The 19,946-nt window shown below is 36.5% G+C and overlaps 1 protein-coding gene across 1 annotated transcript in view; it reads left to right on the plus strand.

Moving 5' to 3' along the window:
* Septin4 (septin 4) overlaps positions 1–18,571 on the plus strand; it is a gene marked incomplete in the record, with an annotated part of 84,459 nt that extends 65,888 nt beyond the window's left edge. The window contains 7 exon segments of the mRNA XM_069339819.1: positions 1,672–1,764; positions 1,869–2,034; positions 2,470–2,620; positions 5,862–6,027; positions 6,318–6,451; positions 10,822–10,923; positions 13,151–18,571. Coding sequence (XP_069195920.1) covers positions 1,672–1,764; positions 1,869–2,034; positions 2,470–2,620; positions 5,862–6,027; positions 6,318–6,451; positions 10,822–10,923; positions 13,151–13,270 — 932 coding nt within the window.
* Between the last annotated feature and the right edge of the window lie 1,375 nt (positions 18,572–19,946).

Below are 19,946 nucleotides of genomic sequence, written 5' to 3' on the forward strand. Positions count from 1 at the left end.
TTACACCAGCCACAGTATGATCATCATACACCAGCCACAGTATGATCATCATACACCAGCCACAGTATGATCATCATACACCAGCCACAGTATGATCATCATACACCAGCCACAGTATGATCATCATACACCAGCCAAGTATGATCATCATACACCAGCCACAGTATGATCATCATACACCAGCCACAGTATGATCATCATACACCAGCCACAGTATGATCATCATACACCAGCCACAGTATGATCATCATACACCAGCCACAGTATGATCATCATACACCAGCCACAGTATGATCATCATACACCAGCCAACAGTATGATCATCATACACCAGCCACAGTATGATCATCATACACCAGCCACAGTATGAAGATCATACACCAGCCACAGTATGATCATCATACACCAGCCACAGTATGATCATCATACACCAGCCACAGTATGATCATCATACACCAGCCACAGTATGATCATCATACACCAGCCACAGTATGAAGATCATACACCAGCCACAGTATGATAATCATACTGGTGTATGTGTGGTCATAACAGAGACAGAGTCATAATAATTTAGCGGAATGATCTCTACTTGATGCCTGCCTACTGCGAGCAGCACAACCGCTGGAACAGTTATTTAGCAGGTTGATTAATATGACCACCAGAGGCTGAGAGAACTAGCAGACCAGTTAATATAATACCAGGCCAGCTCGGGGTTCGTAGTCCTAAGGGTCCGGGTTCAATCCCCGGGGTAGGCGGGAACAACTGGGCAGGGTTTCTTTCACCCTGATGCGTCTGTTCACCTAGCAGTAAATAGGTACATGGGAGTTAGACAGCTGCTTCCGGGGGGGGGGATGCGTGTGAAAAATAGGATTAAGGACTATCGTCTTATGCCTCTGTTCACCTAGCAGTGAACTCTCAGATACCTGAGAGTTATTTCACTGTTTCTGGTTACATCCTGGGGTCTACTATATAGTGGCCTCGACGAGAGCAGGAACCGGCAGCTTGTCAAACGTCCCCTCATTTGTCCTCATGATCTTTTCCAGTTAGATTTTAAAATTTAACAGATCATATATATATACACAGGCTGCCTGACCCCTAACAAAATTAATTATATGGCTACTAGTGGCCTGGGGAAAGTGGTAGACCGGTTAATATGAAGAATATAAGTTCGGTTTATTGATGACAGTAATCATCCCCAAACCTGCTTCAGGCTTTGAATATTAAATAACAGTTCTCGTATATCCCGGACTGGTTTATGGGTGTTGTGACCTTCGTTGAAACGAGTTGTGGTCAGAGTGCAGGACACTTGTACCAGTGACACTTGTTATTGTTGCGGTTTTGAAAGTTGTTGCAACAGTGACTATACCTGATGGCGCCTGAGTGCCGCGTTAGCTGACAACGTTTCTGGGTTGGTTCACTGAGTCGCTGGTGTAAGCTCAGCTAGTGGGAGTTAAGAGAAAGGTGTCCTCAGCTAGTGCAAGATTAGAGAGAAGCCTCTTCAAAAAGTGGGATTACAGAGGCTAGAGGAAGCTGCCACTAGCTGAAGATGTCTCAATGTATTCTCCCAGTAACTGACGACGCATACATATAAAGAGTGGCTAGCCGAGGACTCGTGCCAGTGCACTCCTGAGGAGGAAGTTGGCTTGTACTGATCCTTGCCTCCTCCCGCAGCCCTGGTGGAGAAGACCGTCACCATAGAAAAGAAGACCATTGAGATAGAAGAGAGAGGAGTCAAGCTGCGGCTGACCGTCGTCGACACCCCGGGTGAGTTGAAGCTTTAATATGTTATAAGTGTTGTTACTGTCAACGTTAGATGCTTGAATAAATGTTAGCTAGTGGGCCACAAATGACATCTTTGTGTCTTGCAGGGTTTGGGGACGCCGTTAACTGTGAGGAAGGGTGGAAGTCGGTGGAGCGATACGTGGACGAGCAGTTCAACAAGTTCTTCCAGGACGAGTCAGGACTCAACCGCAAGAACATCCAGGACCACAGAGTCCACTGTTGCCTGTACTTTGTCCCGCCCTACGGCCACGGGTGAGGCTCCTGCAGGGGCAGATTCACGAAAGCCCCTACGCAAGCACTTACGAACGTGTACATCTTTCCTCAATCTTTGACGGCTGTGGTTACATTTATTAAAAAGTTTACAAGCATGAAATCTTCCCAATCAATTGTTGTTATTGTTATAAAGAGCCTTCTCGTGCTTCGGAGCTCATTAACTGTTTAATAATTGGAAACAAAGCCGCCAAAGATTGAGAAAAGATGTACAGGTTCGTAAGTGTTTGCGTAAGTGCTTTCGTGAATTTGGCCCTCGGCGATCTCGGCAGCACAAGGAAGATTGAGGGGCAGGGGGGATGCGGGAACCCATATCCCATGAGTTCTGACGGAGTAAAGGGCGGGGGGGGGGGATATTATTCTGATAGGAGCATGACTATCAACTTGTGTGTGGCTGACAGGATGGCTCCTCCACAGGCTGAGGCAGATGGATGTGGAGTTTATGAGACGCCTCCACCGGAAGGTCAACATTGTGCCCGTCATAGCAAAGTCTGACACACTAACCAAAACAGAAATAAACAAGCTCAAGACCAACATTCTCAATGATATCGAAACTAACAAGATAAAGGTGTGTATGAGTAATTATAATTAGCATTTATAAAATGTTGAACTAAATATTTATCACACATTCGTAAATTTTAGTGAATTTATGATACAAAGAAGCATTAAATTAAATGCAGAATTTTAGAATATTTCATACAAGAAAGTCTGACTTTACCTGATGGCCACTAATACTCCAGTGACCTCATAGAGGACAGGAAGCCAGTGGCTTGCCAAAGGTCCTCATTTGTCCTGACGATTTTTTCAAACTGGATTTTCCAGTTCAACAGTTTTTGGCAGTCTGTCTAATTACCCACAGCTACCCAAAGTTGGAGGCGGGGGCAGATTCACGAAAGCACTTACGCAAGCACTTACGAACCTATACATCTTTTCTCAATCTTTGGCGGCTTTGTTTACAATTATTAAACAGTTAATGAGCTCCGAAGCACCAGGAGTCTGTCTATAACAATAACAACAGTTGAATGGGAAGTTTTCATGCTTGTAAACTGTTTAATAAATGTAACCAAAGCCGTCAAAGATTGAGGAAAGATGTACACGTTCGTAAGTGCTTTCGTGAATCTGGCCCCTGGTCAAGGACCGCCGCGGGGACACTAAACTCCGAAACCATCTCAGGGTACCCATGGTCATTAGCCAACCTCTTTCTTTCCAAAACTCTTAGCCTCTAAAACACTCATTGTCCTCTCCTCACTAAGCAAGTAACTGGCAAAAGATTAAAAAGACACTACTATGCACTAATCTATCCCTATTTTACATGCGGTATCTGTGCATAGGGTTCAACCACTGCAAACTACCTCAAGCTCATCATCACCCAGCAAAAATCTGCTATCAGAACAATAACAAACTCTGTTTTCAGACAAAACACAGCCTTCCCCTTTTCAAATCCCTAAACATGCTACACAAACTCACTCCACACATTCTCCTGTGCCATTTACATGTACAAAATCTTGTTCCTAGATGCAAATCCTGATCTGAAACTCTTCCTTGACAGATGTGATAGAACCCATAATCACCACACCAGAAATAAAGAGATATGTATCCCCAGAGTGAACTAAACTTGTGTAAAAACTCTATGCAAATAAAGGGACCTGGTCTATGCAACTCACTACCCAACGAATTAAAAAGCTGTCCAACTTATGCCTTATTCAAAAGTAAAACCAAACAATACCTAATTTCATCCTCATAGTTTCCTAGCTAGTGCTTCAAACTTACATTATATCTTGTGCTTCCCACTCCCCCAAAATATGTGCCATACAACTTCACCGTTGTAATCACTGCAATCATCTCATATCTTGATTGTTATGTTGAATGCAAATTTTACTATAATGTACCTAGAAACAATCCTCAAATTATGCTACAATGTACTGCACCTGTTAATAATCTTCAAATTTTACTATGATGTACCTACTAATTTTTTTCAAATTTTCTTACAATGTACCTGTTAACATTTTCAATTTTGCTACAAATTACCTACTTAAAATTTATTTGTTAGACTAAGGTCCTGCCTGAAATGCTATGCGTGTTAGTGGCTTTACAAGAATGTAAAAACATCAATGCTATGTACTCTCAAACCCAATGTACCTTCTCATATATATATATATACTGTATATATATATATATATATATATATATATATATATATATATATATATATATATATATATATATATATATATATATATATATATATATATAAAATGTGTGTGTGTGTGTGTGTGAACAAGCCTGAATGGTCCCCAGGACTACATGCAACTGAAAACTCACACCCCAGAAGTGATTCGAACCCATACTGCAAGGAGCAACGCAAGTGGTATGTACAGGACGCCTTAATTCACTTGACCATCACGACCGGACTAAGGAAGTGATAGCCGAAGCTATTTGAACCACTTCCCCGCCCCAGAAGTGACTCGAACCCATACTGCCAGGAGCAACGCAACTGGTATGTACAGGACGCCTTAATCCACTTGACCATCACGACCGGACTGGTATGTACACGTCCTGTACATACCAGTTGCGTTGCTCCTGGCAGTATGGGTTCGAGTCACTTCTGGGGTGTGAGTTTTCAGTTGCATATAGTCCTGGGGACCATTCAGGCTTGTTCACACACACACACACATTATATATATATATATAAAATAATAAATAAAATAAGAAATTATTTAATTAGAAAAGGAGTTCCATATACAGCACTGGGTTTCTATTTGCATTATGTGCTTGCATTTTGAATTCTGTGAATACCGAGTAGCTGATTATTTCGGATGTGATGTTCATGGGTTCTAATAAATCCATTTGGAAGAGTTTTCAATCGGGTTAATATTGAGTAAGGATTTGTAAGTATAAATTGCACAATAGAATGTGTGGAGTGCATAGTATGTTTAGCATGTTTAGGGATTTGAAGAGGATTTGAAGATTCTGCATGCTCGGTTATGATAGATTTGAGGAAGGCTTGAGCCATACGGACAAATGGCATAACTAAAAGGGAACCCTTAGTTATTATTATTACATCTTCATTGAGAAAATTAATACTGATACAATTTTGCCTAATTGGAGTAATTCTAAACTCACTGCAACAAGAATGCTGCTTATATTCACTGCCACACAGGACAGAAGATAAAGAGAGATAGCGATATTGAACCATATAAAAATAGGTTCAAATTGAAGACTTAAACATTTCATGAGGTTGCAATCTACTACCTCAGACATTATACACATTTCAGTATACAAATTTGTAAATGCATCTTTCTATTGTTCACTGCCACATGTGATGGGGATGGATCCATAACAGATGCAGCTTAAACAAAAAATCCTTTCCTTCCTTTTACCATTTTCTTTTCTCTTTTTATCCCATTCTTTCTTCTTCCACACAGACAAGCAAATTTAGGATAAATAGTTAGGATTTCTTCCAATATACAGTACCAGTTTCAATGAAATAGTTGATTGTACAACATGACAGCAGGTCTAAAATCTCTTACAGTTTCACATTCAGTAATGTAGTGTTCAAGTAAATGTTGTAATGGTTTGTCCCAGAGTTTATATAAAAAAATGTAACAATATGAGAAGAGCATTGAGGTAACCATAATACAGCACAGTATCTAATTTTTTAAAATTATGTCAGTCGTTTTGTATACATTTTGGGCTGTGTCCCCAGTCTTTTATCAATGTACAAGTCTCGGAATTTTCAGTCGCTGTTACTTTCAATATTAATATTGCATATTTGAAGGTCTGTTTGGCTACCACACTTTTTTTTGCAGATATATCAGTTTCCTGAGTGTGATTCAGATGAGGATGAGGATTTTAAGCAACAAGATCGAGAGTTAAAGGCATCCATTCCCTTTGCTGTAATTGGATCTAACTGCATTATTGAGGTGGCGGGAAGAAAGATGAGGGGGCGACAGTACCCATGGGGTATTGTGGAAGGTTTGTGTTAGAATACCATACAATAAGATTCACTGGATATAATAGTCATGCTGATAATTGCCTCTCCATATGATAAAATTTTAATCTTAATTAAATGTTTTTATTAAATTTATTAAATTAAAACTCATTTCATTAAATCATTTTCTTTTAATTCTTTTATGAACTTTGAGCGAGTATAGTGTTTGCTTGTCATGAGTACAAACACTATACTCACTCCAAAACTGATATGCAATGCAGTATATCATATGTTTTATATTAAATTGATCATTATATATAGATATGTATTTTAGTTGAGAACTCTGCTCACTGTGACTTCGTGAAGCTACGCACGATGTTGATCTCTACACATATGCAAGACATGAAGGAAGTAACGCAAGATGTACATTATGAAAATTTCAGAGCACAGTGTATTTCACAAATGCAGGTCAGCACTTCGCAAAATCTTTTGTTAAAGCATATACATTTAATCACATTTAAAGTGGAAAAGTTATTAAATAGGATTATTAATGTAAGCTTTTCTAGACCTACGATACTGTTATAAGATCATCAACTTTCTACAGTATTTGAAAGATTATAAATACAATACATCCTTAAAGTAATACTGCAACAAAAGTGAATTGGTACTAACAACATTTAATACAATTTGCTATTTAACTATCTCATTTAATTGCAGTCAAGAAAGTAGCACAGTGGTCTACATTCTCAGCTCACAATTGAGGGACCCAAGGTAGTAAAATAGGCACTATAGACTGGGAAAGTCTGTAGTTCACCAGAGAGGACATCAAGCCTATGCACAGCACATGCTTCCTGTCCCTGACCATGGGAATTAATTATTAGGTTTGGTGAACATCTTAGAGTATACAACATATTCATATTAGTAGTCCCAGCAGATAGCAACAAACAAATTAATATGAATAAAGTGCTAAGTTTGGTACAGGTACATTCTCACAAAGTAACTAATATTTACCTGAATTTACTCTAGGGTCACTAACACTAATGGCCTTGACAAGGACAGGAAGCCAGTGGCTTGTCGAAGGTTCCCCCCATTTGTCTTTATCTTTTCCAGTTGAATTTTAAAATTTAACAGGGTTTTGGCACTTATGGCTTCTGCGTGTAGGCAGTTCCACGAGTTTATAACCCTATGGGTGAAAAAAACATCTCCTGTTCTCAGTCCTACATTGTGGCTTGTTCAGCTTGAAACCGTTGCCCCTTGTTTGTGTTACATCTGACCTTTTGAAGAAATTGTCCAGATCAACATCCTCCAAATTGTTAAGTATTTTAAAAGTTTCAGTAATATCTGCCCTGTCATGCCCGGTTTGGAGTGTTGTCAGCCCTGTGGCCCTCAACTGTTCTTGATACGTGACTTGGCTCTAGAATGTTTTTTGTTGCCCAGTGTTGCACTCTCTGCAGAGCAGCTATCTGCAGATGACACTAAGATTTATGGTAAAGTAGGAAGTGAAAATGATAGTGAGGAGATCTACATGAATTCCACAAATGGTTGGAAGACTGACCAATACTTTTTAACAGAAAATGCAAAACTTTGGGTGTAAGGCATAACAATGCATGTCATAACTACCATAACAACATTAACTTGCAACATATTGATGAAGAAATATGCTTTTTAGTCAGAATCCAATAATCACTGAAAGTTGCACAAGTGGGATCTGAAGTTAAAAAAAAAACTAACCAAACCCTAGGAATGGTCATGTGAAGCTTTGACTTCAAGGAAAAAAGGGGTAGTTATTCAATCTCGGGTACACACCCCCCATTTGTATTTTTGTATCCAAACATGGAGACCTCATCTTCAGGAAGACATATCTGCTTTGGAGAAAGGTTAACACTGGGCAACACAAATCATTCCAGAACTAAGTCGACTCTCATACCAGGAACAGTCGAGGGCAACAGTGCTAACAACATTGCAAACCGGAGATGACAGGGGCCAATCTCATCAAAATCTTTAAAACACTGAACAATTTTGGAGAACATTAATCCAGACAATTTCTTTAAAAGGTCAGATGTAACACAAACTAGGAGCAACAGTTTCAAGCTCAACAAGTCACAATGTAGGACAGAAAAAAAAAAAGGAGAGATGCTTTTTCACTCGTAGGGTTATAAAACTCTGGAACTGCCTACCCGTAAATGCCAAAATGCTGCTGAATCTCTAAATCGTCAGGATAAATGAGGTGACATTTAACAAGCCACCGGATTCCTGTCCTCATTGAGGCCACTAGAGAGATAGATAGTGGCCCTCAGGTAAATACTTGCAGTGTATTGAGGTTCAGTGGGTCAAAGTGTGCAGTTGGGAGTACCCATGATACTGGTTTGAGTGCCCCGCATGGCTCCAATTGATTTTCTCAATAATAATGTTATTTTTATTTATATAAATGCACCTACTGTACACATGACACATGAAATAGTGGAGAATTTGTGGGTAAGAAATGTACAAGGAATAATTTCAGGGACTGAATTTCCAGGGACACATTCTAAACATATCAAAAAAAGTTGCAAAAACTGTGGGCATTCTTTCTAAGATCAGATATTATGTACCACGCCCTGCCCTGGTGACTCTCTATTACTCCCTTATCTATCCATATCTCAACTATGGTATTTGTGCTTGGGGCTCTACTACCCAAAATCACTTACGTCCTCTAATTACTCAACACAAAGCTGCTATTAGGACAATATGCAATTCTGGCCCCAGACATCACTCGGTACCCCTACTCAAATCTCTGAATATGTTAGACATTAAGTCACTGCACATTCTCTCATGTGTATTATACATATATAAAACGCTAAACTATAATGCCAATCCTGATCTCAAAAGCTTCATAGAAGGTTGTAACAGAACCCATGAGCACCACACCAGAAATAAATACAGTTTTGATATTCCTAGAGTACGACTTAATCAAACCAGAAATGCTCTACAAATCAAGGGGCCCAGAATGTGGAATGACCTTCCCAACCATGTTAAAGACTGTACCTCTCTCAACCAGTTTAAGTTAAAAACGAAGCTATACCTAATAAATTCCCTGTAACTCACCTTACCCCTCTGTTGTCAAACCATGTATGTTTTTTGTTTTTTTTGTTTTTCAAATCAACGCTGTTTGAATGTAATTTTCTGTAATAATTTGTAATTGTATTTGTGCTGCTTTTTCAACAATGTTCCCCCCTCTTTTACCTCTATTTTTATTTGTACTCAACACATCTTATTCTTTTTACCCATTAGTTTTAAGCTTTAGTCATTAATGTTTTTCCTGCCCGAAACGCTTTGCGTAATAGTGACTTTAGGCATTGTATGTACTAGCTCTATCTATAAAGCCAACAAACTTTGTAAAATCTCTTTATGTATGTACCTTACCTAAATAAAATTATTATTATTATTATTATTACATTACTGTACATAAAGTCACTAATACACAGAGCATTTCGAGCATAACATACAAATTATTAGATTTATATGCAAGTTGAATGGGTAATACTTAAAACTAAATTTAAATTCAATTTTTTGTCTGTGTGCGCCAAGGAATTTCCTTTTACTCTTTCAATTTGGGTACTGTATTTTCTGAGATCTATTTACTTAATAGATTTATAAGCAACATATATGTCTTGTCTATGTTAAATATGCAGTGTGGGACACATCATATAATTTTGAAAGCATGCCAATTATTTTGGATACTATTTCAACAATGTTGTATGTGAGAGTTGAAGTCATGTCTATCGTCAATGTACAAAGTTAGGAATCTTGCCTCACTTTTCATTCTCGATTGATTGATTGATAGAGATTAAGCCACCCAAGAGGTGGCACAGGCATGAATAGCCCATAAAATCTCACTATCAATGTACTTTTTTTTTTTTTTTTTTTTAAAGATACCCCTGTATACAGTATACAAGAGTTGTTAAATTCTTGTACAGGCACTAGTACACGTAGCGTTTCGGGCAGGTCCCTGGAATATGATCCCCGCCGCGAAGAATCGTTTTTACAACCAAGTACCCATTTTACTGTTGAGTTAAACAGAGGCTACAGTTAAGGATTTTTGCCCAGTAAATCCTCCCCGGCCAGGATACGAACCCATGACAAAGCGCTCGCGAAACGCCAGGCGAGTGTCTTACACCACGGAGACTGGTAAAGAACATTACACACAGAAATATTGTTTATTTGAAGGTCTATTTGGCTTGATTTGCTCCTAAACAATACGTACAGTAATTTTTTGTTTAGTGTGAGTTTGTTAGTTAACATCCGTACAATTGCACATAGGCCTGAATTTGTAACACTTGGATATTCATACAACCTCTAATAATAATTCCCTGTGTTGGAGAACAGGAAGCCAGAGTGTATTCATACACGTTAGGCTTTTATCGAGGTCTCCCCCAGGGTTGAATTACCGACCCTGCCCAGGATGCAACCCCACAACAAGCTGACTACCTCCAGAATACCTACTTGCTGCTAGGTTAACAGAGGCATTAGGTGAAAGGAAATGTGCCCAACCATTTCTGTCCTGCCCGGGATTCAAACCCGGAATCATTGTTTGTGCATTGAGAACGAACCCGACTATACTACCGGGACCCTTTCTGCATACAAGCCTCCAATTGTAACACTGTTCTTACTTTTAACTTTATATCTATTTTGTGTCTTTTTAAAGCTCTCTCAATTTATCTTCCTCTCTGCCGTCATTTTTGTAAATTGGCCTTGAATTATATTTATATTTGAAAATTACTCAAAATTTTAATTACAGTACTACAGTATACTGTATAATTCTTTTTATGTTCATCTTATTAACCATGGTGATCCTCCAGCAGGTTGCAATGAAGGAGAGAAACAAACTCAAGAGAGAAAGTGCTGCAAACTTTGACCAAGTTGGAGATGCAGATAAATTACTTCAACAGAAAGATGAAGAGGTGAACATACTTTCCTGGTTGTAAAATTTAATCCCTTTAGCCAGGAAACTGATAAAGTACATTTACTAGATTCTGTTTATTCAGTCGCCTTCTATTCTGGTCAAAACGGAGTACAGTATGAGTTTGTGGTCTCCCAAATCAATATGGTCTTAGGCTTTGTGCTAAATACTGTATGTTTACCTGAATTTACCCGAGAGCCAGTAACGCACTAGTGGCCTCGACAAGGACAGGAAACCAGTAGCTTGTCAAAGATTACTCCCATTTGTTTTGATGAATTTTTGAAGCTGGATTTTATAATTCATCAGTGTTTTTGGCATTATTTACAGCTTTGTCAGGGAGGTGGTTTGTAACTCTTAAGGCTGAAAAAGCATCTCCTGTTTTCAGTCCTACATTGTGGCTTGTTGAGCTTGAAACTGTTGTTCCTTGTTTGTGTTACATCTGACTATTTAAAAAACTTTTCTGGATTAATGTCCGACAAATTGTTCAGTATTTTAAAGGTTTTAATGAGATCGGCCCTGTCATGTCCAGTTTGCAATGTTGCTAGCCCTGTAACCCTCAACCATTCTTGCTAATCAAGCATCTTGGTACAGAAAAAGGTATGCTAAGTCTCCAAGGAGAACAGATTGCTGCCTGCAAGCCAGGGTAAAGCAGGAACTCCAAATTGAGCCACAAGGCAAGAGCTGACCTGAACCCAAAGGAAGCTGGGTCCATCAGGAAACAGTCTGGATTATGCCCACTCAAGGTGGAAAAGACACACAGAGGGACAACAGAAACCTCCAAAATGAAGATGCATCTATGGACCACAGTGGGCCAAGAATTCACACATTACAGACCCAGATGTCTAATGAAACACCTGGGCTGAACCAAGTTCTGTGCCTGATGTCTGAAGAGACAGAAATGCCAAGTCATAGACACCCCCTTCATCCAAAGAATGGCCACACACATACATATACATACATACATACACAGTATATATATACAAGAGTTTTACATTCTTGTAAAGCCACTAGCACACATAGCATTTTGGGCATGTCCTTAGTCTTAATTTTCCCTGGAATATGACCGGCCAAATCATTTAACAACCAGGTACTCATTCACTACTGGGTGAACAGAGGCATACAGTTAAGGATTGTCGCCTAGTCAATCCTCCCCTACTTGTTAGTGGCTATTCGCAATAACGGATTCAAGCTAGTTTTGAGTGAATCATCTGCTCAATCATTTGGTTGCCTTGGTGCTTCATTTTCTGTGAACCTTGGAGCTGTTTACTTTCTTGTATGTTTTTCTAGGTGAGAGTGATAATAATAATACCCTGTGTCTGTGCCTCTGCGAGGAAGGGGGGGGGGCCAAATTCTAGCCCAGTTCATGATAAGCCATACAGGTCTCCTAAAGATGTGATATAGTAGGGGAAGCCATCTCGGTGAAACAACTTCAGAGAGCCACCGAAGGCTCCTCCGTTACGTTAACTTGTTGCACTTATTTACTTGAATTTTCCACGGGCCACCATCTCCAGCGATCTTGACAAGCTTGTCAAAGGTACCTTGATTATTCTCGAGGATTTTTCCACCTGAATTTTGAACTGAACTACTGTCTTTGCATTTATGGCTTCACGAGGAAGGTAATTTTCATATATAATTCATAATACCACCCATGTATGAAAAATCATCTCTCATTTTCTATTTTGTATTATAACTTGTTGAGCTTTAAGATGTTACCCCTCGTGAAGGTTACATTGAACCTTTTAAGGATGTCTATCTGAATTAATATCTTCCAATTTATTCCGCACTGTAAATGTCTCAATGAAATTGCTATAAACCAGACATGATGGGCATTGTTAGTCATGAAGCTCACAACCTTTCCTGATAAGAGTAGACTTCTTGGATGATTTTTGTTGTTCTGTGTTGAACGTTTTGTAAAGTATTTATCATTCTAAAGGTGAGGTCTCCATGCTTTCATGGATATAGTAGTCCAGATCTGGCATACCAGAGATTTTAATGGCTGAATAATAAATTTCTTTTCACTGAAACCAAAGATTCATTAAAGTATTTATAAAGTTTTATTGTTTTTCTTTACTGAAACTCCATTTTTGCTGAGTAGCTTTCAATGACTAGTGCATCATAGTTCTTATGTTTTTAAATAGTCTGCAGCATGATGATATTGCTTAAAATGGTAGTCGAGTGTATTGTTATGGCTGACGGCACTGAAATTTAATTTTTATGTCATTTTCTAGATCCGACGTATGCAGGAAATGCTGAGTCAGATGCAGGAAAAACTAAAAGAATCTGGCAAGGACCCCGCTGCTGCTCTTTCCCTTGAACCTGGTAAACGAGACTCGGTAGTCAATGTGTGACATCACTGCTGTGCTGTATCATCCTTTCACATCATTTGTTTCATGTGGTGTTTCAATCAGCTGTTCATACATTATCAATGTGTGTGTGTGTAACAATGTCACCTCCTCTAGCTTGTGACATGACAACGTCATCTTGTGGAAGCCATAAACTCTGTGTGAAGTATTCCTCATATGTGCCATTTTCTGTGTCAATGATGCCTTTTGCTGAACAAATATGCATCATTAATTCCATTTTCTCCATACGTGGCAGAAATATAAACAAAACTCAATGACACATTATGGAATAAATCCAGGGAAAAAATGTGTGACAAAATGAAAAAACTGAACTTTAACTGTGTTTATCCAAATGAAGATATATCATTCAGAACACATGTGAGGTGTGTCCAGGTGGTGTGCATGCCACTCTTGTGGAGGAAGAAAGGCAATTAATGCATGTCTTACAATTAATTTATTCCTGATGAATATGCTAATTAACATGAGGTCAATCTTGTTAAAATGTAACATCCACAAAAACTGGATTAAACTGAATTTGTTTTAACTATATTGCATATAAGGAATATATATATTGCTGTACATTTTTAGATATTTCTTTTTCTCTGACTTTTCATATTTTTCTAATATAGCAATGCTAAATTAAGAAATGAAAACTGAAAACCAATAAACAAAAAAGCTTCGAGCATGTGTGTCCTCTTCAGGCATGTTGTTAAAACATATTTTGTACTATAATGTTTCACTATTTGCCTTTTAAGACAAAATTCAATTTATATTCAGGCACTGACAATCTGCCATACTGTATGAATTTATCAGTAACCAAACTGCAGTTGTGTACACAATATAGTCTGTTTAATCACTGCATAAAAAAGCTCAGATACAACACTGTGGTTGAACTATGATGGTGAAACAAAGGCTTGTACTCAGCCCTTAACATTGAAAAACAGTAATTCCACATGAAAGACTGAAGATTACATTAGTATGTGTAACATTCCTCGAGATTTTGAACATAGCAGAATGAATGACATCATTGGCAATGTACAAGTAAATGTTTAATTACAAAATTGACCTTTGGAGATTGACTATCCTGTAAAATATTTTTAATTTTTTTATATTGAAACAGTTTCTACATCATAACCAGTTCAAAATAAACTGTTTGCAAAAGTTTTAAGGATGAATCATCCATACAGTTCTCCTGATCACAACTGCATAAATCATTGCTTGCCTTGAATATCCATCCTATAACATATGTCATGTACAATTTAAGGTATATCATTTGGAAATAAGCCATTGCTTTCTGTTTTTAACCACATGAGTGATGGGCATGCTTATGCTGTAGCACTGCAGCATTAAAAATTTACTGGACTTAATAAATGACTAGACACCAGCCAATAAAAGCTTATGCAATCCTTAATGTCAGCAGTAACAGGTCTACCAGGTATAATTATTGCATATGTTCTCTAGCATTCGTATGGTATGTGGCCATGTTATCATGATAATTTGGAATCATGATATCAAATTGAAAAGCTGTTTCTTACAGCTGTCGACATCCTGTTGTTCCTTACCAACTGGTGCTTCATGGGCAACTAACATGCAGGGATACATATTTTTATCACCAGGTACTAAGGGTTAATGTGAACAGCAAGGAAACTGTATCTTCCTGTAACATGTATTACTAGTATGCTCCCATATCATATCTGCTATTCAGTGGACCAAATACTTTGCTCATGATAAAAACTCATACTGTACAGGACTTATCCCAATGTTACAATGTATGTCTTACACTACTGTCCTCACAAAACACCCAAACTGTATAGGACTTGGTCTAGCATTACAATGTACGTTTTACACTGTTGTCCTCAAAATACCCCACACTGTGCAGGACTTAGCCCAGCATTACAATGTATGTCTTACACTATTGTGCCTACTTGTTTAAGAAATAATTGGTGTATTGTACTAATATTATTCATGATAAGCATATTCATTGTCCTTCATTTTTCTTTACTAAACAAGATTTCTTTCAACAAAACAGATTAAGCTTTTTTCCATATTTAGAAGAATTTTTTTTATTTTGAAGAATCTTTTTTCCTATGAAAAAGACATTGTATATTGATATTCTTGTAATATTTGTTCATAACATTATTTTATCAAATATTTGACAACTATATTATCACATGATTATATATTAAAATAGGTTTTAATTTACAGTTTCATAAATATTGTTGATGTGAGAAAAAGTTTGAAATTATTGTAAACAGTTGCCCTCACAATATCATTGACAGACGCTTCCGTTCTTGTAAAATAAGCCTTCTGAAGATTTTTCTTATTCTTACATTATTTACTTTACATAGTTTCTTTACTAGTGATGCAATATGGCTCATGACGTGATCCATGCTGGTTTGCATATCCTTCCCTCCTCGGTATATAGGCTTCGCCTCATAGTTCATATTCTATAATGCATTTTATGAACAATAAAATGTGACATCCTATATCCAACTACAGTATAGTATTTTAAAATATTAGCCTTGTCATTTTTTGCTATTCATTGATTACTTATTTTAATCTGTAATTGCTTAAATTTAGCTATACAGTACTTGTTAATTTGTTTTCATTTTTTCCATTTTGTATCGATACCTTGCTCATTGTGACACACTATGCTCAGCTCTTGGTCTGCAATATCATGTAATTCATTAAACAATAACTTATTTTCTTATCTGTTTACAGTATAAATTCACAAGGCTTTTGTCCAACCAATGAAATAGATTTGTGGTGCACTCTTATGATACAAATTTGTAAACATTTCTTACGAACACCAGAAGTGCTATTTGATAATTATTATAGTGAAATATATGTCATATACTTGTACTGTCACTATGGTTATTTTCAGTATACATTTAATTTTATTGATATATTCAAGCAGGGAATAAATTTGTCATCAACAACTTAAAGTTTTGTAAACACATGCTGTGATAATAATAGATGAAGTTAGTTTTCAGTATTGTATATCTGAAGAAAATAGTAAACATACGTATATTTAACACTGTATCTTTGTTAACGGGAAGAAACTAAGGATTTACTGGTTATTAGTGACAGTTGAGAGGCAAGTAACCAGTTCCGGGCAAGTGACACTCAATGCTCCTTGCACCACACGAATATATAATTCTAAGGGCACATTCAATGGAAGCCTTATATATTTGTGGAACATAAATGTGTAATAAACTTTTGTCATTGGCAATTAATCTTTTAAACATGTTCAGTATTGTTTTGGATATAACACTATTGTGCTGTACTAATAAAAATTATTATTTTAGATAAAAATGGATTATAATTTTGGGGGGATCTTAATTACTGTATTTTTTTAAAGTCATAATAAAATATAAGAAAGTATCAGTTAAAAATCAGAATTAAAATTAGCACATATACTGGGTAGTAATTATAATGTTAAATGATTTTATGAAGTGGTTGACTCCAAAGGTCCTTGCAAGACAGTAAATGAATTATTGAATAAATGCATATTATAGCGAGTGAAAATATGTACCTGCACCAGAAAGTATTTCTTATGCCCATCTAGTGAGGTAGTTTGTGAATTTACCCAATTGCCACTCTCTATCTAGTGATCAAGTGTAAGGACATGAGTCCTGGCCTGTCAACCATAAATGTTTTCTAATGGGCACAATGGAGAGTTGTGAATAACCTCAGGTAACCATGAAGTTCAACATCGGGGAGGAGAGAAAATATTTCTACGATGATAAATTTGTAGTAATATTGCTGGTGAGTTATTTCAAAACAAAGTTAATTCAATGTCAACCAAAAGTAGCAGTGATATTGCAATTAAAGTATTAGGGAGATAGAGAATATTTACTGGAAGCTATGTATCTGAATCAGTTAATGTAACAAAAAAATTGCTTTCAGTATTAAATTACAATAGATAAAAAATAGCTTAAGTCTGAGAGCTTATCCAGATAGGTTGTAGTATATTTCCTGTGAAGATACACAATGTAGAAAGATGGTTAGAATTCTGTTCTGTGGGGGTGGGAGATTTCACAAGAAATGTGTTAAAAAAAATATATAAAAAAGAAGAATTCACAGAGCTAATAACCTAAGAATTTAAGATTTTATAAATGCTGTTTAGTGTGTACAGAGTCCTTGGTCTTCAAAAGGCCATTTGGTTTGTGACTTTTTTTGTTGCACCTCAGTTACTCGTTACTTTAATGGTATGATAATGATATTGACCACCTTTTTAATTTTCTTTTTTTTTGTTTACTTTGAATGCAATTCAGAGATATTTGGTTTCATATTGAACCCACACTGCCACACTCAATAACTTTCGTCAGTGTCATTTTTACTGTTTATAGTTGCAATGGTTCAACAATATTGTCTATCAACACAATGTAATGATTTAGACGTTCTTTATGAACTCATGATACGCATGAGAACTTTCCTTACCAGCTTGGCTTCTCCAGGCTGTGTTTCAACTTGTTTTGATTTTCTAGTAATTTCAATAAAAACAAATCATGTATTTTAGGTTAATATAGCTATTGTTCTCCAATTTATGATCTCAGGATATGATTCTGAAGTGTCAATTTCATTTAGAATATTCAATTTTGCTAAAAAGATTGCTAAAACTGAAAATTTGTCATCTAAAAAGACTAGTCAAATACATCATAAGCTATTATGTAGTTGCCCTAACAAAGTCTACTAGTCAGCTGGTACTAAGGAGTCTATCCTTTAATTGTTCCATAGTTGCATAACCAGAATTCACGCTTTGAAATTAATGGTATCACAATGTTTGTTAATTGATGCAAATAATTGCAGACATTTTCTTAAACTACCAACAGTTTAACAAAATTCCCCAGGGAAAACCATCTACAGTAATCATATTAATAATATTACAGTTATATGTATGTTCTTAATAGTATTATACTGTATATGTTTTTATATGAAATCACAAACCTGATACAAGTATGTTTTCATGCGAGTGATTTTTGGGCCATAAGTGGAACAACATTTACGAGAGCATTAACAGATAAATTGTATCCCACAAGGCTAATAGAATTTTAGTCATGTAATTTAAAAATACAATTCTGTCTTAAATATGTACAAGCACACACACAGTAATACAGAATAAACATACACAAACATTCAAACTAAAAAGCAAACTGTATCCTACACATTCCTGATTAACTGAGGATGAAATGTGATGGAATGAATTATGTTAATAGCTTTAATACCCTATTTGATTATGTTATTTATATGGAGATAAAATTATACTCATTTCTATTGATTAATAATAAAATGCACAATAAATAAGGAATTTTATTGTTCTAACAATTTTTTTTATAAAAACTTAATTTCCAAGAGTTTTAAATTTGTTGTAGCGAGAAACCTAAAAGAAAAACTTATTGAGGGAATAATTATATGTACTGTAGTCTGTTATTTACCTGAATATTAAATTTTAACAGAGTTTTGACATTTACAGCTTTGGTTGGTAGGCAGTTCTATGGGTTTATAACCTTGTGGGTGAAAAACCATCTCCTGTTCTCAGTCCTACATTGTGGCTTGTTGAGCTTGAAACCATTGCTCCTTGTTTGTGTTACATCTGACCTTTAGAAGAAATTGCCCAGATCAACATCCCCTAAATTGTTCAGAATTTTAAAAGTGTCTATGCGATCCACTCTGTCATGCCTGGTCTGAAGTGCTGTTAGTCCTGTGGCCCTCAACAGTTCCTGATATGAGAGTTGATTTAGCTTTGGAATGATCATTAGATTATTAACTAAGGTTATTAGACCATGGCCACTTATATGTACTCCAACTTTAACTACAAGACAAACTATATCAAGAGTTTCTGAAACTTGACTCAACACAAACCCAAAGCTAAAAATAAGGAATGATAAGGTGATCAAATTAGAAGAAGGATAAGAGACTAAAATTTTCTACACACTGAGCAGCACTAACTATATGCCTTCACCGACAAGTAGGCACAAAACCAGTGATTTATTATAGTCAAGAGCTGTGTACAGCTATATGAATTGTGGGGTTTCACTCAATAGTGAATTATTTCCCATTCTCTGTAAAATTTATATATGATTGAGCATCTAAAACCTGAACAAAACAGGTGACAAGGTAAGGTAATTATCATGATAAAGTACTGTACTATGAAAATCCAACTATTTAAAAATATATGTCAGGATAGCACTGATAGTATGTTAACAGTCTTATTGCAATCCTAAAAAATCCAAAATGTGAATAAGCTATTCCATTCCAGGTTTTGGATACTTTGATTAAAAGGTTGTTGTTTTAGATTCAGCTACTCGTAACAAAAGTTCCAAGTAGCACGGGCAATGGTGAGCCCATAGTGAACTTACCTGGCACTTACCGGGCTGTAATTGTTACTGCCAATGCTGGCCTTACATATGATATAATTTTATAATAAACAGTATAGCACTTTGATTCACTTTAATTTTTGTATTATGTGATTTTCTGTAGTTATAAAAATATTTGTTTTATATATTACAATATTATATTTTACTTGATAAAACAAGCCTGTACAACTTCATGGAGTGGTGAGGGCAGTTTTGTCACAACTGAAAGGTCCCAGCTTTAATTCTCAAACAGGTCAAAGACATTTGTGTATGTTTCCTTTTACTAAATGTCTCCTGTTTGCTTAACAGTAATGCATAGCGTT

This window comes from Procambarus clarkii, chromosome 42 (assembly GCF_040958095.1).
Source record: "Procambarus clarkii isolate CNS0578487 chromosome 42, FALCON_Pclarkii_2.0, whole genome shotgun sequence".
Taxonomy (NCBI): domain Eukaryota; kingdom Metazoa; phylum Arthropoda; class Malacostraca; order Decapoda; family Cambaridae; genus Procambarus; species Procambarus clarkii.